This window comes from Pygocentrus nattereri, chromosome 6 (genome assembly GCF_015220715.1).
Source record: "Pygocentrus nattereri isolate fPygNat1 chromosome 6, fPygNat1.pri, whole genome shotgun sequence".
In the NCBI taxonomy this organism is placed as follows: domain Eukaryota; kingdom Metazoa; phylum Chordata; class Actinopteri; order Characiformes; family Serrasalmidae; genus Pygocentrus; species Pygocentrus nattereri.
Window position 1 is genome coordinate 17,526,318 of NC_051216.1, and position 23,108 is coordinate 17,549,425.

Here is a 23,108-nt window from a genome sequence, read left to right on the forward strand (position 1 = left end):
TAAGTAAATGGTTCATTAGAAGTGTAATAATGTGGTGTGTGGGACTCATGAAAGCATCAGTATAAAAATGGCTAGGCCATTAATGTATTAGATTAGAAGTGTGTTTGCTTTTCCCAATATTGTTTTTCTTCAACGATCAGAAGAAAATGCCTATTAACAGTGAAAGTGTGGTAAGATTAGTGTAAATGATATGCTGTCAAATTCAAAGCCAAAATCCAATAAGCCTGTAATAGTAGCAATCTGAGAATGTCACAAAATATTGTTGCACTATAATACGATTTTCTTAGCCTTGAGGAATTGAACAGTGTCAAATGCTTTTCTGAGGATATAAAGAACAGATTTTAAAACATGTTGACACACAATTACATACAGTCTACATACAGTATAAAGTCGTAATCAACCAAAACCTTATTTCAACAGACATTATAATAAATATAAATACAGTAGAATTTAACATGTTTTTATGGAATCATTGAGATGCAGTCAAATTATTTAGAGAGGTTGGATGTGAAATTGTAGTTCAGCTGATTTCTTTACAGTGGTGGTGATGGGAACCAGGTCTCACAAGGTGAAAAACCAGTTGAAAATTTTAAAGATTCATATCCATCCATCCATCCATCCATCCATCCATCCATCCATCCATCCTCCCTCAACTGCTTATCCGGGTCTGGGTCACAAGGGGCAGCAGCCTAAGCAAAGAGGCCCACGCCTCCCTCTCCACCACCAAATCCTCCAGCTCTTCTGGAGGAATACCGAGGCATTCCCAAGACAGTCAAGAGATATTATCCCTCCAATGTGTCCTGGGTCTTCCCCGGGGTCTCCTCCCCGTCGGACATGTCTGGAACACCTCCCTAGGGAGGCGTCCAGAGGCCATCCTTGCCAGATGCCCGAACCACCTCAACTGGCTTCTCTCAACATGGAGGAGCAGTGGCTCTACTCCGAGCCTCTCATGAATCGCCGATCTTCTCGCCCTATCTCTAAGGGAGAGCCCGGCGACCCTGCGGAGAATTGGTGACCACGGACAGCCCTGGCGGAGTCCAACCCTGACTGGAAAGCAAGCCGACTTACTGCCGGCTATACGAACCGAGCTCCTGCTCTGTTTGTACAGGGACTGAATGGCTTGTAACAACAAGCCCCTCACCCCATACTCCCGGAGCACTCCGCACAGGATCCCCCGAGGGACGTGGTCGAATGCCTTCTCCAAATCCACAAAACACTGTGGACTGGTCCACAATGTGGACTGGTTGGGCGAACTCTCACGCACCCTCCAGGTAGTTAGAACACACCCTCCGGTCCCCTTTCTTAAAAAACGGGACCACCACCCCGGTCTGCCATTCTAGGGGGACCGCCCCAGATGTCCACGCGATGTTCCAGAGGCGTGTCAGCGAAGACAGCCCTACAACATCCAGAGCCCTCAGGAATTCTGGGCAGATCTCATCCACCCCTGGTGCTCTGCCACCAAGGAGTTTTCCAACCACCTTGGCTACCTCAGCCCGAGTGATGGGCGGATCCTTGCTTGGATATCCAAGCTCTGCCTCCTCTGGAGAGGGATCGTTGATGGGATTGAGAAGATCCTTGAAGTATTCCTTCCACCGTTCAATGATGTCCCCAGTCGAAGGTAGCAGCCCCCCAACCCCATGTACCTGTCTATCATGAATGGCTTAAAAATTTATTTAGGTCAGAATTTTATCTCAAAACTATCATAAAACAATGTCTCAGGTATCAGGAAATGTATTTGTGATACTTTCTTCTACCAACTTTCTCTAAGGGAGCTTTTTGAGGCATTAAATGCTTTAGAAATCCAGTTACTGTCACCACTGTAAACTATTTTGACTCAGTAATATTCTCTAGCACAGAGCATTTAATAACAAAATGCTCTAAATAGCTTTGCTTACATCCTAGTCATTAATTGTGCAGAAAATTTTGGGGGAAAAAATCGTGAAATTAACATTTAAGATTTTTTTTTCTTTTGTTCAGATGTTTACTGCCCAGAAAATGGCTTTACATAGCATTTTCTCAGATGACTATTGGATAGTACTGTATGTGGAGATGCACTGTACTCTTTTCCTTTAATTGAACATAAAAGTGCTTATTGGACACCTCCTTCCATAAATTTGATATACAGTTTGCCTTGAATGGTAAAATAATCTCATAATTATCATCTCTCTATACAGAAAGAGCCCTTGATTCTAAAACTGGATCTAGTGCTTTTGTTTGAAGCCTGGTTATTAGTCCTAACCTAAATCTATTCAGAATGATGCGCTGTGCTGTGCAGAATGATGTTTTTTCCATATCAGTTCAGTATCAGTATGATCCATGTAAAAGACTTGCTCAGCACCATATACCTCTTTTATCTGTGTGATTTGGTTAATATGTCTGCTGACTGTGGCCCCACAGTGTTCCTCATGCATTAAGTCTGAGGCAGCAAGACATGATGCATGATCATGTTCTCTCAAGCTACGTGTGGTTGATGTTCTGTTTAACCTGGACACATGCACACTATCCTTCCTATATGCACATATACAGAGAGAGAGAGAGAGAGAGAGAGAGAGAGAGAGAGAGAGAGAGAGAGGTCTAGCCTCACTCTGCTGACATTATCTCTGCTGGGGCCCTTTTGGTGCCCTGTGTAAAATATTCATGTGGCTTTGCATGCTCAATAGAGCCTGTTGTGCTTCATCATGACTGACAAGTCATCATGCTGCAGATGAGACCTCAGTTCCCTCTAACATAGCCCTGCAGAGGAGCAAAAGAACTGGAACGGATAGGCTGAAAAACAGGAGAAATGGCAAGAGAGGTGATTAGCTTCCATAGAGAGAGAGGTAGTTACGGAGAACGTGCCTGGTGGCTGCAGGGCTCTTCCTAGTAATATCTGTTGGGAGTGCAGTCCAGGAAACAATGCTGTAGTGAAATCCCTCCTCATGTTTCTTCTTGCTCTGCGTGTCAACATGGTTTTGCTGTCTTCCATTAGAGGGCTGGGCAACTGTCCAAATTGATTTGTGTTTGCATGTTGTAACATGAGCCTATTTGAATACAGCAGCATTGTAATGCGGTCTGTACATGGAGTAGAAAAAAGCAAGGCCTAATAAATAGACCTTATTTAGTGTGTGTGTCTCTCTCTCTCTCTCTCTCTCTCTCTCTCTCTCTCTCTCTCTCTCTCTCTATGGTGGCTTTGTTTACATGTCTTGGTTCTTGAAGAGTGGTTGGGGGGGCTGAGAATGAGAAAAGACTTCAGTGCTGATGAAATGCAAGGCGGGCCAAAGCATTCAGTGGCTCGCAAGCTGTTGCCATGGTGGCGGGTCTTTCTCTTATTTGCAAAATGCTGTATAACCTGGAGCATCTGAGAATCCCTCGGTTGTTATGACAACAGACAGGAAGTGAAACATTGTTATGGTTGTGTAAGAGCATCTTTTTCTATGATGCTTTCATTTCTTTCCTTTGCATTCATCTTCTCTTGAGCACTTCACTACAAGCACTTAAGATTACCTCTTGGCCGCCTTCAGTGATTCAGTGTAAGAACAATCATGTACAGCTCTAAATCGCCGACTATTTTAACTCCCTTTTCCAAACTGCATTGAGTTGTGCCTGTTCACTAATCACTTAAAAACTCTTATAATTGACTATCTACTGTCAAAAGCATGTGACATTCAAAGAAATCCTGGTCACAATGAATTCTAATTTGTAAAGGCTAATAGAGAGAGAAGGTTACATTTTCATCACAGTGGTCCAGTAAGACCCACTCAGTTTTTAAGTATGCTGGGGTTGCATGTGTTAGGGTGGCACAATCTATCGCGTGTTAACCATTAATGCAATATTAACCTTTGCATCACTGATATCATTAGCTGCAATGTGTAAATGAGCTCCCTAACCAGCCACAAAATGTGTTCATTGTATGCTCAAAAACTAATTTACCACCCGTTTAAAAGCCAATAGTTGATGTATTGATTTAGTACATGCAAACCATAGCAAGACACTAGTATTCCCACACATGAGCATAATTTAACTTTTAAACATGTTGAGTGATATATTTTACATTAATACCACAGTTGTTGTGCCTAGATGAGATTGGTCTAGAAATGTGGCTGTTGAGCTGCACTGGTTGAAATAGCTCAGTGTTGCAAATGGATATCGTGTTTGTACAAAAACCAACCAATGTGGTATGGGATACATTTTAGGACATCCTCAGACCACATCCTGACATCAAACAAAACTGCTTTGGGTCTCGAGGGAACAAACAATAGTAATATCATGTCGCTGCTCTCGCACATCAGGTGAAACAGGCCACTTCAAACAGCCTCAAAATGAATGGCTTCAGAGAAGAGGCATCAGACATTTGCAGTTCTATTACTAATTACTAGATTAACAACAGTTTGGTGATGAAAAATTACAGCATACTAAAACCAAAGTTTACACTAAACGCATGTTTTTATTTAACAAGTTAACACTTCAACTCATGATACTGTGCTTCTTCTTGTCTCTTCAGTGTTAAGGATCACCTCCAAATTACAGAAAGCAAAAAAAAGTTGCTAGTAGTAGTAGTATCTCTAAGCACATCAACTAATGGTTTTAGATGCATCAGCGATTTATTTATTTATTTTTTTTTTTTTTTTTGAAGCATCAGCAAATGTACTTAGAGATGATGATGATGATGATGGCAACACTTTGTCTGATTCCTAACTCTCAGCTAATACTCTCTCCACCCACTTCTGAAGCTAGTTTAACTGTTTACCATGGTTGTTTTCTGCATATTTATCTGAATAAGAGGATTCTGTTACGGGCACAGGCGCTCTTCACCTTACAGCTCTAATCTTATTAATAGACTAAACAGCCAGCTGGATACAGTCATCATTTTGTCCTAAATATTGTGAGAGCATTGAATCACAAATCCAGTATTTTGAATCAAGTTTTGAATTGAATTTGCAATCTAATTGTGAGCTCAGTGTATTTTTGCACTTCTAACATGTAGCAGTATAATTGCTATATATTATTTTGTCAGTCTTAGCATTTTAAACTAGGAAAGCCTGCTGTATGCAGTGTGTAGGTTTACATCACGTAAGTGGGTTACTTTATAACTGGGGAAAAAACACAATACACAGGCACCTGCGATTCACAAGTTCACAGATACAAACACTATGGCAGAATTCCTTAAAAGACGGGTGGTATCCACAGGGTACAGCATTGCTGACAAATGCACAGTTCACTCTGATCTTCAGTGGAAGCTGGAGGGGTGTGTTTAATGGTTTTCACATCTGCCTTTTACCATGGGTCAAATTTTCCAGCACGCCATGATCCAGATCAAAGAGAGATGGGTAAAGGAGCCCAAGAGCTATAATCTCTGTTTATGTCTTATCTCTCATCATATCTCCCACATTCACCGCTTTTCATGATACATTACATCAGTACTGTCTTCAGAATAATACTGTACATGTAGTGTGAACAAGACTTTTTTTGGAAGAGCTAGAGTTTGAAGCGTAATAATATACATCCTAAAACATACCCTTACTCTCTACCAGTCCTACTTATTATGTTAGTGAATCGTTATTCCTGTTTTAAAGTGATCCTTTGGATTGATGATTGATATTATTGAATGTCATCACTATGTAAATAAATGAGTATAATGGTTTGAATGTGTGATGAAACATCATAAATTGTGTCTTTCATCGTAAAGAGAGGAAATCCCTGTCAATGGTTTAGTTGAAGGATGAAACTACGCTCCTGGGTGTATCATTTCAGAGTAAAATAGGTGGAGAAGGCCGGGGGCCTATGTTATGATGTCCAGCACTGTACGGTATTCTGAAGAGTTGATATATTTAAGCGATTGTGATTTTTGGAGTTTATTTTGTTAGAAGGAGGTGCGGCAGATGTTAAAATTATTTTGGAAAACATTTATTTTTCTGAGCCAAACCAAACAGTGTAGTATATAATTAGAGCTATAATTTTATAGTTATATGTATTTTTAGTATTCGTCTATAAAGTCTATATCTATATAACATTTTTAACACATGAAATGTCAAAAATCCAATTGAATGTTGAATCTCAGCATTGAAAAATTATACTGAACCTGAAAATATGTCCATTGTAATGCCCCTAGTGTGCGTTCCAGACATTAACTTATGAATGCAAGGAGTACAATCAGGCATTTTTGAATTTTGCGGTGTCGAAATATGTATTTTGTTGAGACACCACCGTGTCAAATCAAATTGAATTTTTCAGTTTTAATTGTTGCACCCTTAATGTTATGCAAATAGTAATTTTTCATTCTCTTTTGTGTGCCACATTATTTTGCCTTTATTTAACTGTTGCTTTAGTACAATCATTCTGATGTACGGTTAGTTTAAAAAGTGTATACTATAGAAAAATTGCACTCAATTATAGGCAATACAAACAGAATATCACTAACTAATGAACTAAGGAAATACATACTTTGAAAACCACCTGCAAAGTTTAGGATGTAGATTTTCAGTCAAGGAATGCTTGGAACATGCAAATGAAACAAAGAAACTCAGGTGTGTGCGATCAGATAGAGAGTAAAATAAATGAGCTTGTGCAGAAGAGTGGAGCCAGCACATCGGCATGGCAAAATTTTGGTTTCAAATTAATGTAGAGAACCACTGGATGTTAACTGTTAACTGCTGTGGTACATGCCGCTTGAGCATAATATAGTTATCATTAATAAATGACTAGGAATATTAGATGCTAGAGCAGATGGTAATTATATGGTAATTATATTATGATGTAAGCTATAGGGTTAAGCTCTGTAATGCTCTCATGGTACTGTATAACTGAGTTTGGACCACAATATTGTTTATCATTATAATTCTACAGACAGATAATTGCTTGTTGATTAGTGCCTGGTTTAATAAAGAGTGTAAAATGTCATTTGTAAAGTTTAGGCTATTTTGTTAGTGGTGATGAACGCCCTGAGAGCCTCTTGTACACAGAAATAAAAATGTAATGTATAATGCTAGGTTTAATCAGTGCATTTCATGATACATTGATGACTGTTTGCTTACATCTGAATTTTTGGAGGTTATGGAAGGTTATAATTAATTCTGTAAGGACAGAAAAACTCCTGTACTGGCTGGTTAATTTTCATTCTTTTGCTGTAAGAATTCTGTTCAAGGATGTCGTTTTCAAGGATCGGATGTATCAGTCGAGTGATCACTTTAATTAGAGTTGGTCTTGCGGAAGCAAGCGTCATGAAACAAGATTTACAGATGAATGGATTTATTCTTACATGCCTTAAATTTTATGTGTCAGAGAAGATGATTAGGTTTGATTGGCTGTTGGTCCTTTGCTGTGCTGCTTTGGTTAGAGCAAGAAATATTTCATTTTCAGTAATTTAATAAACTTAACACAAAGCAATTGGGGAAGACAGCCAAGTGGAACAATACAAAACCAACATATTACTATGAGGTTATTCTCAGTCTCTTTAAACTGTGTGTTTTTCCTTTAGTACCTGCTGAGAGCAGACAGAACAATGCTGGATGCTTTGCATATGCAACAATACATTTTGTTTGTTTGTTTGTTTAGTAATGTAGTTAAGTTTTTTGGCAATAAAACTGCTGTGATGGAGTCTGTGAACCATTTGTTTGGGTTTCTAGCTTCTTAAAATGTGATCTGATCTTTTGTCTAATCCATCCAGTCATCCAAAAGATATAATAATCTTTTCTGAACCCTTTTCTAAAAGTATTCTCAGAGTAGTACTGCCATATGACCACTACTTTTCTCCCTTTTTTTCAGGTGGATCTTGGTAAATGGGAAACTCCTCTTGACACGGTTTCGATCACCTCACCCCACTCTTCCCTTTGCTCCCCTTGTCCCTTAAAGACATACCCCTGCTCCCTCTCCCCACTCTTGTCATCATGACATCCACACCCCAGCTGATGGCCTTTAAACTGGCCCCACCCTCACATGATGGCAGCATGGATCGTCCGTTTAGCTGTGATGAGGAGATTGAGCGGCGATATGAGGTGGTCCCTTCTGTCGTCTGCTCCATGTGCTGCCTCTTTGGCATCATCTACTGCTTCTTTGGTAGGTAACATGCTTTGTGGGGATGGAATATGATGATTTGTATTCCTTAGACCTCAAAGGGAAATTCTGATTAATTTGATTTCTTTTAAAGTCACCATGAAATGAAAATAGAGATGCATTTTCCTTCCATAACATGACACTTCTAGGGAAAACAGAATATTCTAGAGAGAGATAACATATGGACGGGTATTGATTTTATCTGGATTTAATTGTATCATGTTAGTAGGTATTTAAAAAGAAATGGATCCGGACACTAGTCAGTCTCCACCCACTTCAGAACGATGGAAGGAAAAACAATAAGTTGAAATCATATAAATTCTAAGGATGCATAACTCATATCGGACTCATATCGGTATCAGCAGATAATTGTGTGAAAAACTGATCATCAGACTGATGATGAGACTTGACAGATATTTTTGATAACATATTTAATGTACTCCAGAAGATTGGAAAGTTTAAGTGATGCTGGGCCACAACATGAAACATCTGCTTTTATTTATTTATTTCAAGAAAAATATCTGATATCGGCATCAGCCCACATGTCCTATATCTGTGCATTCTTAATAAATTGTGCTTAACATGAGTTGTCCTACCTAAACATGAACTAACAAGGTAAAAAATAAAAAAGGTGGGTTAGTTTTCATGTTGACCTCACACTGGAACATGTAGTGACATAAAAACACTTTTTACAGCAACTTCAGAGATCTTCCTCACTTTATGAAGGAGTACCCCTAATATGTTTGCACCAAAAACTTCACTTATTAATTTTCTGAATTTGACAGCTGGGCAGTGATGGTCAGTGCCTGTCCCTCTCTATTAGATAAGCTTCATCACTTTCACTGGACTGTGAAATTTGCTTTCATTTCCACTGAGGGGAGGCAGAGTGAGCGTGGAGAAGAGAAACATCGAGGCCACTTCAGCTGTGACAAATAGCGGCTTATAGAGGCAGCCTCTCTGGCAGCACGCACACACTCACTGTGTCCAACAAAACACTTGCCACAGAGGAACCTGTCAAACCCACACATCGGGTGATGACAGGAGGGTAGAGGTTAGATAGCTGGGGAGAGACTCTTATAGGGCTGTTAACCTTTTTTGTAAACTCCAACACCTTTTCTATTACTCCACGTCTTTTTTTTCATAGCCGTTTCTTTCCAGCTGAAGATGCATACTAGACACTGAGATAGTGTTAACGTTAGGGGTCTAAAAGTATTTGATGTCATGATTCCTTAGGAAATTATCCAGTGCATTGTGATTTGTGCAATGTTTGTTTTTGAAAAGACACTCAGTCAAAGCAATATCACATTCTTTAATTTCACCAAAAATGAGTACATGCTTCATTGAACATCATCATTCCCAATTATGGCACTATGAAAAGTGTTTCTTGGACAAATGTTTTGTTGATTTTCATAGTGAAAATAAGAAAACAAAATCCTCTGCAGAGAACGCACTTCTGCATGTGCTAATTCACAATTGCTGTTTATTTGCTGAATTTAACATACTGGAAAAACATATGTGGCTTGTGCAAAATGCAAAGAACATTTTAGATTTTGTTTTATTTTTTCCAATCCTTTAAACTTAGCAAATTAGAAATTGTGCATTAAAATAAGAATGTTGAAGAAACACATGAAGAGCATGTTATTTTCACTTAGAAAGTCAACACATGTAATTTGACCAGGGTTGTTCAAACATGTGCATACAACTGTATAATGAATTGCAAAATTGATGCATTGGTAAAAAATCAGTGCACCAGAAGTTGAAGTGTCAGTATGTTTCTGTAATGTTTTAACTCCTTCTCTCCTCTCCCGTCAGGCTATCGCTGTTTTAAGGCTGTGATGTTCCTGACCGGCCTGATGTTTGGCTCTATTATCATCTTCATGCTGTGCTACAAGGAGAGAGTGATGGACACTCAGCTGAGCGTGGAGGCCAGCGTGGGCATCGGCCTGGGCATTGGCACGCTGTGTGGCCTGGTGACCATGCTAGTGAGAAGCGTGGGCCTTTTCATGGTGGGCTTGCTGCTGGGCCTGCTGGTGGCTCTGGCATCTCTAGTTGTTCTGGAGGAGTTCTATCACCCGAGGACAGTGTGGCTGCCGCTGGGTGTTCTGCTGGGCTCCGGCATGTTGTTCGCTGTACTCACACTGCAGTGGCAGCGCTGCTTCACCACCCTGTCCACTGCCGTCTTCGGCTCAGCTGTGGTCACAGTCACCGTAGACTACTTTGTGGAGCTGTTTGCGCTGACTCGCTATATCTACGAGCGTGTGAAGGTTGCACCAGCACGACCTGTGTGCTGGTACACGTGGGTGGTGATGGGGGTGTGGCCCGTGCTTGCTGTGCTGGGTGTTCTTATTCAGTGGAAAGTTACAGCGGAGGGATACTCGCACACAGAAGGTAAGGTTCAATACCTCAAACGTCTATTTTTATACACTACAATTCAAAGATTTAGAATCATATGTCATCATGATTTATTTTATCATCATTTCTGTTATTCTACACAATAATAATACAATGTAGATATTATAAACTGCATACCAGAAGATATATATGTTTGTTTGATTCACTATTTTAAGTGTTTTGGATCATTTATTTAAATGGGATATTGCAACCCTGTGCAAAATGTAAATGAAAACAGACTGCAAGAAGGTGCAAATAATTTAAATCCAATATTCAACTGAAAATAGTAGAAAATATATCATATATTGAAACAGAGAAACGTTATTGTTTTTGGAAAATATATGTCCATTTTGAATTTATTGACACATTTGTTGGACACAGCAACAAAAGACTGGTAAATTTGTGTAATGCTAAAAAAATACACCTGGTGAAACATCCCACAACTTATTTGGATAACTGGCCAGTAACATGAGTATAAGAAGAACATCCCAGAGAGGGTCTTTCAGAAGCAGAGATGAGGAGGGGTTCACCACTCTGAAATACTGCTTGGTGAAATAGTGCAACAAGTGTAGTGTTTCTCAATGTAAAATAACAACAAACTTGGGTTTTTCAAAATATACAATACATAATTTCATTAAAGGATTCATAGAATCTGGAGGGACAAGGCTAAAAAACAATATTGGCTGTCTGTGATCTTCAGACCCTCAGGTGGCACTGCATTTAAAAATAGATCTGATTCTAAAAATCACTGCATGGGCTCAGGAGCACTTCTGAAAACCACTGTCTGTGATCACAGTTCTTTTTAACTCGCATCCACAAATGCGAGTTAAAACTCTACTATACAAAGAAGAAACCAAAATCCAGAAACACCACCAGTTTCACTGGGCCTGAGCTCATTTAATATGGGCTAAAGTATCATGTGAATCGACAAAATAAAAACACGGTGAACGAAATATACAGGTTTTGGAGCAACATATGCTACCATCCAGTTGACGTCTTTTTCAGGGTTGGCCTTGTATTACAATAGCATGGCTCCATAAAGTATAGGTGCTTAACTAGCTTCCCTGAAGCCCAGACCTGTCATTCAAAACATTTGGCACATTATGAAATGAAAAACGTGACAAAGGTGACTCCAAAATGTTAAGCAGCTGAAATACTAAATCAAACAAGAAACAGAAAACATTTCATTTTCAAAACTACATCAGCTGTTCTCGTCAGTTCTCAAATGCTCACAATGTTGTTATAAGAAGAGATGGTGCAACACAATGGTAAACATGCCTCTGTCCCAACTTTTTAAACATGTTGCTGGCATCAAATTCAAAATGGTCATATATTTTTTGAATAAACAAAAAATTTCTTAGTTTCAACAGTTGATATGTTCTCTTTGTATTATTTTCAGCTAAATGTAAGATTTAGTTTTTAGTGACATTTTGCACAACCTTGAGAACAAGGTTGAATACTGTAGTTATGTTATCTGTTTCACTCATCTGCATTGAGATTTGATCACCGCTTCTCAAATCTGAAATATTTTATTTAAAGATTATGCTGTATAACGTGCTTTGTCATCTACAGCTCTGTTTATAATTTTGGACATTTTTACACTTCCTATTATTTGAAATTGGTGAAGATGCACTGCATCTTTTTAGAGTAATTTCCATAATTATTGGAAATTTTACACTATTTATTTTTATAATAATAATCTAATAATAATAATTAATTTAATAATAATATAATTATAATATATATTATATAATAATAATAAAATAATAATATTTACATTATTTTACACTAAAAATATGAGAAACGGTTTAATATTTAAATGTAAATTTACAAGATTGTAATTTTTGTCTCTGTGATATGCTGTTCACTGTGTGTGGGGGCAAAATACATTTGTGTCCAATTTCAGATAGGTTGGCTGGTTGTTTTAAACTTCCTCATTATTACCCTAACAGTCAATATGGGCATTTTCAGGAATGTAGATATTAAGGATGGTAGGATCGTTTGACTTTGTGTCCGTATTGGGCGATGTTCATTCCAAGTATTTGATCGGTGATTGGCCGATACTTCTCTAACTTGATCGATCCTGACAGCTGATTTAAAGAAAAATCAGGATGTAACTGCTGCACAATTTAAGGTGGAACAGAAATATGTGAATAAAACATTGGCAAAAAACAAGATGACTTCAGCTGTTGAAAGAGTTGACAGAGTTTATCTCTTAACTCCACTTAAGAGTTTCTGAACACTTAGTTTGACTGAGATGTAAAATATAAATATAAATGGAACATGCATCAGTTGCATTTTGATTGAAAAAAATTGTTGGTGTGCCAATAATAGTGATATGGCTTTGCCCAAAAGTATTTATTTATTTATTTATTTTTTAATAGAAAAGGGAGTGATTCAAATTGTCATCTTTGTCCATCGCAGAGCTATAGGCCCACATTGTGAGGACTGCACATTTACAGAGTAGAGCTATAAAATATTTAGCGTGCAAAACTGATCAGTGATAAGATATGACTACATGTAGTTTTCCCAGGACTTGAAGTTAATTTTCCTACTCATTATGTAATGTGCTTTACATATAGTTGTCCAGTGCGGCTCAGCTGATGAACAGAGGTCTGTGATGATGCTCTATTTCTGACTGTCCTACTTAATCACTCCGTATGATGCTGGTCCTGTGCAGAGCAGACTGGTTCTCCTGTATCCCGCATACAGGCTTAGTCAGAGCCGCTGTGGGAAACAATGACCTGGATGTGCTGTCTGAGGATTTGTGCATTTGCTGTATCATTGTCTTTTTTTAACAAACCTGATTGTGTGTTGTTCAGGACACAAATTATCCAGGCAAGTGTGAGGCTTTTGCTTGTAAACAGCGTTAGTGCCGCAGGATTTTAATGGTTTAATGCTCTTTTGTCATCCAGGCATAACCTGTGGAATGAGAATAACATGTTATAACATTACAAACCTTGTGAATAAAACCGATTAACAAAGGACAGAAACCTTCAGCTGAGTTCTGGGAAGCTCTAATCTAGGTAGAAAATATTTGCTGAACTGTGCAAAAGCCTTTTCCCAGTCTAACTGGACATTAACAAGTTACTAATTTTGCAGCATCAGGGACAAAATGGCAAACATATATATCTAAGAGAAAATTATATCTAAGAGAAGCAGGCAAATATTCATTTTTTCTGTTTTAGTGTGTTCACTCTTTCAGGGAGACTCACTTTCAGTTTTTCAAATAAATCTTCAGGGATGTTTTTCCACACCTCAAGACTTCAGTCTTAGAATGCAGGATGCATTTTCAGTTTCTCTCGGTCCAAGAAATTCCAAACACGTTTAGTAATTTTGAGGTCTGGACCCTGGGATGGTCAGTCCATTTCTCTGAGAACACCAGCAGCTTCTTTGTGTGATTTGCAGATTTCATTTTTGTCAGTAAGGGCTTCTTGACAGCTACACATCTATTCAGACCCATTAACATTGAGTCTTCTCGCAGAGGAAAGATGGACAGAAACATCTGTGTATTTAGTCAGATATGTAGCAAAAGTACAGCTTGATTTTCTCTTCTCTCTAAAATGATTTTTTTTAGTTTTAATAGTTTTAAGAACTATTGAAATGATGGTCACAGTTTTGGTGGTCTCCCAAGTCTTAGATGCTTGTTAGGGGTCTCTATATTTTCGGTCATTTTCTCTATATTAAAAAAAATGAACTGACATTGTGTCTCCTGAAAGAAAAATAACAGAATGGCTAGACATTAAATGAATCAAGGGTAGTCTCAGACTTTTGAACAGCACTGTACATTATTTAAAACTTTGAGTTTCTTAGTTTAGAAAATGTGATTGTTGAGAACCGACAATCATTTTCACTAAAACTATTGCAGTGTTTAATTTATTTAAAAATATCTGTTGATAATATCAGTCACACCCAGAAGGATAAGCGGTTTAGATGATGTCTTTGTGCGTGAGAGATATTTGTCACTTGTTTCTGAGCTTTTCACCATTGTGGATTATGTGTGAGAAAACTAAAGCTTAATGAGTCATGTTTGTAGAAAAAAAGATGGGATGTCACCTGATGCAGTAATATCGTCAGATGTCGGCGCTGCACCTTGAGACTCTCTTTCTAAAATACCCGGCATGGAAGTGTACCAAAACTAAACAAACTGGCACGCAAGAACTGAAAATCAAAGCAAGAGGCAAGGAAGCTTCAGTAGTGCTAGGGGCAGCTGCCATAGCAACAAGCTGGGGCCCTTCTTTATAGGGGAGGAAAGGGGGACATTGATGAGGGAGGGGGAGGGGTGGAATAAAATTGTGGGATAGGAGGGGTGTGTGTGTTAGAAAGAGGGAGCTCATTATGTGAATTCTCTGACAGATGGGACCCGTAGCTGTCACAGCACAACAGAGTAACTGAAAGGACAGAAATAATCCGGCTGCCTCTAATAATGGCAAGGAACAGAATGCAATTGCTGATTTAGGCATGTGGAGCAGCAGAATGTGTCAAAACACTCAACGGTTTGTTTGGTGTTGGGGTGGTGGATCAGTGGGCGAGATACAGGGAGCTTTGAGTCTTTACTTTTCAGGAAAAGTGAACAGGGAGAGGCGATGTATGGATGAGGAAGTATCTGTGGTTGTTTTTGTCTGCATGATGGAGTATGAATGAATGTATAGGCTGTTCTTAGCCTCTCCCCCGCCGTCTGTCTGACTCTTCTTTCATTCCCTCCTTTACTGTTGACCTATGCCTAATATGTATGTCTCATTCTTTCTGTTGCAATGAATGGGTAAGGAGCAAGCTTTTCTGGCTCTCTCACTCCATCACTCACTCTCCCTCACCCTCTCTCATTTCTCTGTCCTGCCTGTTAAGTGTTCATTAGTCACCAGCAGCGACGAGTGCAGTTGATGAAGATTCGTCAGAAGGAGGAAAGGAGAGAGATCAGAAAGAAGAAGAAGACGACGACAAAGCCACAGAAACCTCAGCAACAACAGCAACATAAGCAGAAGCCGAAGTACCACCACCCACCCCAGACTAACCCACACCCCACCAACCCACCAGTCAAGGTCCAGCAGCCGGAGCCCACCTACCGCAGGAAGCCCAACCCCATACGCCGCTATGACGGAGATGTGCTCTCACCGGTGAACTCATCTGTCCATCTGTTTCATTCATCTGATCCTGTTTTTTAATTATCCATGCATGCTCACATTCATTGTAACATATCAGTCCGATATATACTGAAATCCGTATCAGCACCGTTACATATTAGATATCAGGTGTGACCATTCCACATTTGGCAGTGGTTGTTATAAAGCTGTAACAGTGCATTTGTGTAAACTTTGTACAACATCATTTTAAAAAAAGTAAACAAGTAAACTAACGTCTACTGTATCTTTACACTACATGGACAAAAGTATTTGGACACATCCCTTTTAATCATCAGGTGTTTAATACATCGCCACAGGTGTATCAATCAAATCAAGCATTCAGTCATGCAGGCTGTCTTTACAAACGTTTGTGAAAGAGTGGGTCGTTCTAAAGAGCTCGTGGTTGGGATAGTGTAGTGGTTAACACATCTGCCTTCTACACTGTAGACTTGGGTTCAATCCCCACCTGGGCAAACACCCTACACTATACCAATAAGAGTCCTTGGGCAAGACTCCTAACACCGCCTTGGCCTGCCTGTGTAAAATGATCAAATTGTAAGTCGCTCTGGATAAGAGCGTCAGCCAAATGCCATAAATGTAAATGTAAGCTCATTGAATTCGAGCATGGTACTGCAATAGGATGCCACCATGCCACAATCAACTGTGAATAGAGTTATTAAAAAGTGAAAGTGTTTAGGAATCACAGCAACTCGGCCATGAAGTGGCAGACCACCAGTTACAGAGTGGGGTCACCAAGTGCTGAGGTGCGTAGTGCATAAGTCACCAACACTCTGCTGACTCGGTCACTGTTCAAACCTCCTGTGGATTAACATTAGCACAAAACTGTGCACCGAGAGCTTCATGGCATGGGTTTCCTTTGCTGAGCAGCTGCATGCAAGCTTTACATTACCAAGCACAATGCCAAGCGTCAGATGGAGTGGTGTAAAGCATGTCATCACTGGACTCTGGAGCAGTGTAAATGTATTCTATGGTGTGACGAATCATGCTTCTCTATCTGGCAGTCTGATGAATGAGTTTGGCGAATGGCAGGAGAACGTCACATGCCTGACTGCATTGGGCCAAGTGTAAAGTTTAATGCAGGAGGTATAATGCTATGGGGTTGTTTTTTAGGAGTTGGTCTAGGCCCCTTAGTTCCAGGGAAGGGAAATTTTAATGCTTCAGCAGACAATTTGTATGTTTCCCACTTTGTAGGAACAGTTTGGGGTAGGCCCTTTTCTGTTTCAGCATGACTGGCCCACAAAGCAAGGTCCATAAAAGCATGGCTTTGCAAGTTTTGTTGTGGAAGAACTTGACTGGCCCTCACAGAGCCCTGACCTCAACATCATCAAACACCTTTGGGATGAACTAGAATGGAGTTTGTGAGCCAGGCCCTCTCATCCAACGTCAGTGTCTGACCTCACGCATGCTCATCTGGCTGAATGGGTGAAAATTCCCATCCACACACACCAAAATCTTGTAGAAAGCTTCCCAGAAGAGTGTTTACGGATTTGGAACAGGGTGTCATGAAAGCTCCTGTAGGTGTAATGTGTAGGTGTCCCAGTACTTTTGTCCATATAGTGTGTGTTTATGTGCTTTGCTTTAACAGAGCACTTGTATTGGATCAGTACTCTTTATTGGATGACAGCCTGATTTCACTTATCAGAATTTGTACCGGTAGACAAAAGTTTGGATCGAGGAACCCTAATTCATTCACCCATTGATCCACTTTTCTAGCATCAGTTCATTAACATTTGCAATATTGGCATTTAGCACATAAACTGGTGAACCATCTCAAGGGCTTCTACGCCATCAAGATTTTTTTTATCTCTGGTATCTAGATAAATGGAACCAAGCATGCTCTTTTTCGCTATGGAATGGTTTTTACAAGCTTTAAATAACACATTAGTACAACCCCATGCGGTGGTAGCAGAAATGCGCGTCATCACAGAGGTGTTTTTTTTTTTTTTTTTTTTTTTTTTTTCCCTTGTTTTTGACTGAACATGATGTCATTTGTGGCTCAAACTGCCTACCTCTAACGGTCATGGTTCACCATTGGCTGTGAAGAGAGAGAAATGTTTTATTATCTACTTGGAAAACACTTTGTTAAACTAAGGCACAGCCAGAAACTTAAAAACATTTATCTTTCAATTGGTGTTCAGATTGACTTTTGGATGGACTCCACTTGTAATTGGCTTTACCTGATAGCCTTAATTGCCTCTTATTCTTTTTCTCCCTCTCTCTGTTTCAGAGCTATATTCAGCATTTCCGGGATAGGCATGTGGACAGGCGGGGCTACTCTCATGGCAGGCTGATTGGCAGGTCCCATATGGTCGACATGGACTATGACTGTGGCTCTCAGGTGCCTCTGACTGCCCATACAGGCCCTGCAGCCAGAGTGTAAACCCTGCCCCCTGCTGTTCAGGAGAGTGCCATCCCAGCCACACCTCCCGCCCAGCTCAGACACTTTTCCTTTACGGAGGCTGAAAGGAGGAGATTCTTTTACACTGAAGACCCACTTAATGGCCCTTCTCTGTTGTGTAATAAGTGGCAGATTGGGCCAAGTTGTTTTTGCCAAGAACCTTGTTCAGTACAACTCTATCTGGTAGTAGTTTCTCTTCCTACATTGTGTGCTGCTGCTCAGGGGTGTGTGTGTGGGTAGGATATGTGTCTGGCCCTCAGAGGCTCTTCAGCCTGTTGTCACACTGCACTGTCTGCCATAACAGGCAGAATGGTGTTATTAATATGGCAGCCATTTAAAGAGGGGACATTATTCAGACTAGTAATAGGGCCAGATTTTTTCCATCCTGACAAAAAACATGAACCAGTGTATTTAACAGCTGCAGACTTTGTACCTCTTCAATTTGGGAGAGAAATTTGAACAGTTAAGGGATGCACTCTATTCGTGAAACCTTAATGTTTACAACACAGAAAGGTCCATGTGTACCTTTTACACTAGCAGAAAACAGTGAGTTTCATTTGGGCTAATGGCCAGATTCTGCAAACTCATAAGTAAGGATTGTTTACTCAAGGGCCATTGCTGAAGCCTCTACTTCCAAGCATGCGCAGTAATTATTGTAAAAGTGGTCTTGGTTTACCCTGTTCAGCCAATGTATGATGGAAGTGAAGTTTGCTTTAGTGCTGAATTATGTTTAATACTGCCAGAGCAACTCTCTGGCAGTTTTATGATAATTTGACTCCTCATTATGTCCCATAAGGCTTAGTTAAAAGTGTTAGAAACTTGTTGGGGTGACTCCCATTAGAGCCGTAGGGGCTGAGGCAGCAGCAGAGCCCTAATGATGCAGGTATAACTGTGAACGCTAGGGGATTTTTTTATACAGAAGATTAAAAAGTGCCCTTGTCTACTGTGAAGGTTTTCAAAGCAGCCAAGGTATTGATGGAAGATGTCTCTGATTGAAAAAGAGTGGAGGAGATTTATAATGGTGGACCAGCCACGTTAAACAGGGACTGAGTGTGTATGTGTGTGCGTGTGGGTGGGTGAACGAGAATGAATGATTGTGCTTCTGTGTGCATGATGGGGTAGGCTGGGATAAAGAGTGTGTGTTTGCACATCTGGATGTGTGGATAAGGGAAGTCCTTTTTGAATTCAGTGTTTGTTTACACCCATTCTCTTTCCCCTATGTCTCCTTTTGGTGAATGGGTAAGAAGTCCTCATTCTGATCTCTGCATTGAAAAGAGCTGAAAGGCTCAGGCTCTCTGTTTACTGTGTCTTTTACCTTGGCAGTGTCAGGAGGTCCATCAGGAGATGACCTATTTCTCCTGTACATTTTGTACATTTAGCTGAATGCTGTACATATTTATACATGCTGTACTGTGTTACTGATAGTGCTGTCATCTGTCATGTTTTGTGTTTGTGTTTATTTTTTCTAATCAATTATTGCTTAATTACATCTGAATGATGATTAAATGTCATCATGTGTCTGTTGGAAGCATTATTTATTTCTAATTTATTTGAAATTCAGTTGAAACTTTGGCTAAAAGCAAAAGTTGGGTAGTTTGAAGTTGGTTGAAGGTTATCAACAAGAAAAGACAAATTTGAGCCCATGATCTTGTTTGTTGTCGGTGGTATTATTATTATTATTATTATTATTATTATTATTATTATTATTATTGCTGCATGTGTTTGTATAAACCTTGGAATGATAAAATAACTTCTAAAGACTTTGCCTGTTTTATTGCATGTGCATATGCTTGTGTGTACAATGAGGGGAAACAAGTTTTCAGACTCTTTTGTTTTTATTATTTAATACTTCCAGTGCATTTATCGACCTTAGATTTACGCACATAATGTCTTTTAATTTTGTACTACTAAATGCAAACAGCTACATATCATTAAGCATAAACAAAGATATGCTTAAAAAACTAATTGAATGAATGACGTAAAAGTATTCACACACCATATTAAAATATACATAGAATATATGTAAAAGTTAAAAAATAAAGTCATGTCTATTAATTCTTCAAAAAAATGATGCAGTTTGCACCTGGTGTCATTAAAAGACACTGCATTTGGTTGGGAAGGTTTCACACAAGTAGCAATCATGGTGAAGGATAAGGAGCTCCCTGATGTTCTCAGGGACAACATTATTAAACAACACTTGAATGGGAAACTATAGCAAAGACCTTAAACATCCCATCCCTGTCAGTACAACAAGCTCAATAATATGCAAGTGTAACTACATCTTTTTGTCCCTAGAGAGGTGGACCACGCAATGTTTCAAAATGTGTCCTCAGACTAATGGAAAGGAAGTTAAGAGAGAAGCCAGCAGTCACTTGGAAAGAGTTACAGGAACAACAGTTCTCAGAGAAAAATAAGAAATGAACTGCACCAAAGTCCTCTCTGTTTCTACACCCCAAATAACTCCTCTGCCAACAAATAGGTGTGTCTGAATTTGCTCACAAGCATTCAGATGAATCAGAACGGTTTTAAAACAGTGTAGTTCCAGACGTCTTTGGCAATAATTCCGCTCATCATGCTTGGATAAAGTCAGGATTACATGCACAATCCCAAAAACCTCACACTCACAGTGAAGTATGCAGGTAGGAACATTGTGATATGGGGTGGCCACCGTGAAGAGTACTGGGGCATTACACATCATCGAAGTATGCATAAATATAGCAATGCACTTTGTATTGGGACATGAATGAAAAATGTAATCCTAATACCTAATAAATCAAATCTGAGGAGAAGATGGACATTCTGACAAAACAAAGGTGCTTGCATGGCCTAGCCAGTCTCCTACTTTAGGTCCCATTGAATATTTATGGAGGATTTTCAAATCACAAGTCCATCAGAGAGACCTTCATAATGCTGGGAAATTGCCAATGGGAAAGGGAAAAAATTGAACCATGATGCCAAAAAAGGCAATTATTCTTTTTTGTAGACTGAAGCAGTAACCTCCAACAGCAGCTTTACAACAAAGTACTAATGTTATTTTTTGTTGTCTAAATAGTTTTTTTTCCCTCTCAGTTTGTTTTTTTTTTTTGTTTTTTTTTTTTGCTATGAACACATACTTTTATTTTTAAGTACAAAGTTAAAAAAACACTGGATATCTGTTCCAGAAGTATATTCAATATACAAAATACCTAAAACAAAAGTTCATGAATACTTCACTGTGCTTGTGTTTCCTTCTTTTCTATTTTGGAGGCTGTACTCTGGTGCAAGCAGGGGCTGAAATGAGAGTGCACTGATGTGCACACTGGATACATGCTACACTGTGTGTGGCAGTGACTCCAGGGCATGCATCAGCTATAAAGGGAAATGCGTTCAAGTAGGGCTTGGATGCACAGAGTAATTTTTTTATTGAAATTAAATGTGTATTCCCCCTGCAGTGCCCGAATTCATTTGCACAGATGAAAATGAGAAATCACATTGTCAGCTTAATGTTTGTGCTTCTCTTCATATTTATGAGATAAGGTGTGGCTTTAGATTTAGTTTTATCTATTACACTCCTGCTACAGAAGATGCACCAAAAAGATCAAACTCTTATCTTTAAATGGCATTTAAAAGTTTGCATGTTCCTTGCATCTACATTCTTCACAATAAAGGCAATGCCATAGAAAATCTTTCAATATATTACGGCTCTTTTGGAAATTATACAGCAGTAGGGGTGCAGCGATATGCAAGTTTCACAACATGGTGCGCATTGATGCAGATATTTGGTACAAGTCATTTTCTTAGAAGTACTTATAAAGAAAATAATACAAAAATGCAAGATGTATCTTATATGTTGCACATGTGCATTTAGCAAGAGTTAAATTCTCCCAGCTTATTTAATTATAATTTATATTAATATTAAATATTTGTTTAATATTATTTTCCTAAGGAGGAATGGATATGATGATCCTTGGTCAATGTTTAGTACTTTAAACCACTTAAAGCATGCTTAGGCTGCTATTCAGGGTTAGCATTTAGCTATAACCCTCTCAATAAGGAAGTAATTTTACAAAACGTTTTACAAATATGGCTGCAAAACATGCATTAAAGTAAGCATTAAAATAGCATTTTAGTTTGTATAAAAATTAACAAACCGATAACGTTTCAGTGCTATCATAATGAGTGATCTTCAGCAAGCAGGAACATGTAATTCTGTGTGAATGTAACTAACACGATTTCTAACCTGGCAATTCTAACCTGGAGATTCTGCTGAGCAGCCGAGTCTGGACCGGCTTTTGTGCTGTTTGGCTTCTCGTAGTGCCGGTTTCCCCACCCAAAACAACAATCCTGGCATCGCTACTGGATTTGAATTCCTTACCTGGATGCGGTTGATAGGCACTGATTTCAACTACTGCTGTCAGCTACACAGTGAAAACAGTTAAGGATAGCCTCCTTTAACACAGTTTTCTGTCAACGTACATATACGTTTGTTTAGCAGTCATTTTTGCAACGCCGCCAGGCAATTATTTCCAGTCACACAAGACCAGACTCCTCTCCCTCTGAATGGAGACTCAAAAAACTCAAACCTGAAGGTCAAGTTACCAAATATTTGAAATCACCTATAAAATCTAACTGAAACCTCATAAATAGGTTACAGCAACTGGCTCTAATAACACACAAAACATGCATATTGGTTATTGTCCAAACTAATAAGAATGCAGAAATCTTTCATTTTAAAAGTCTAAGCAATAATGTCAGTTATCTTTAACTTATCCTTAGATGTCTTTAGAAATCGATTTGTCTTTTGTACATACTTTTACCTAAACTCGTTCTTTACAGCTTTGCTGAGCAAAGGAACTCTTCCTTTAAGATGCATGTTTTCCATCATCACTCAGTCGCTTCAGACAGCAAGACTGCGTGAGCAATTCTCTTTCATGTGCACCCACTCTGAGGTGGTCTAGCCTTGGCTGATGAGAGGATGGTAGCTAGTTTTTAGCGTGATTACACACTCTCAATTACAGCCCGATGTTCAACACCCTGCTGCTAATTAGGCTATACTCTCTGGAGGATGCGTCTAGACTGCTAGCCTACAGAAAGAGAGAGAGAGAAAGAGATAAAAGAGAGGGGGGGGTTCTGACCTCTGCTCCTGCTTTAACAACACCCACAACAAGAGA

At 39.3% G+C, this 23,108-nt stretch overlaps 1 protein-coding gene across 1 annotated transcript in view; it reads left to right on the forward strand.

Moving 5' to 3' along the window:
- Positions 1-19,469, forward strand: part of tmem198a (transmembrane protein 198a) — a 30,668-nt gene extending 11,199 nt beyond the window's left edge. The window contains exons 2-5 of the mRNA XM_017691672.2: positions 7,741-8,031; positions 9,841-10,416; positions 15,265-15,533; positions 17,788-19,469. Of these exons, the coding sequence (XP_017547161.1) occupies positions 7,863-8,031; positions 9,841-10,416; positions 15,265-15,533; positions 17,788-17,940 (1,167 nt within the window). The 5' untranslated portion in view covers positions 7,741-7,862 and the 3' untranslated portion in view covers positions 17,941-19,469. The remainder of the gene's footprint in view (positions 1-7,740; positions 8,032-9,840; positions 10,417-15,264; positions 15,534-17,787) is intronic.
- Positions 19,470-23,108: the final 3,639 nt, after the last annotated feature.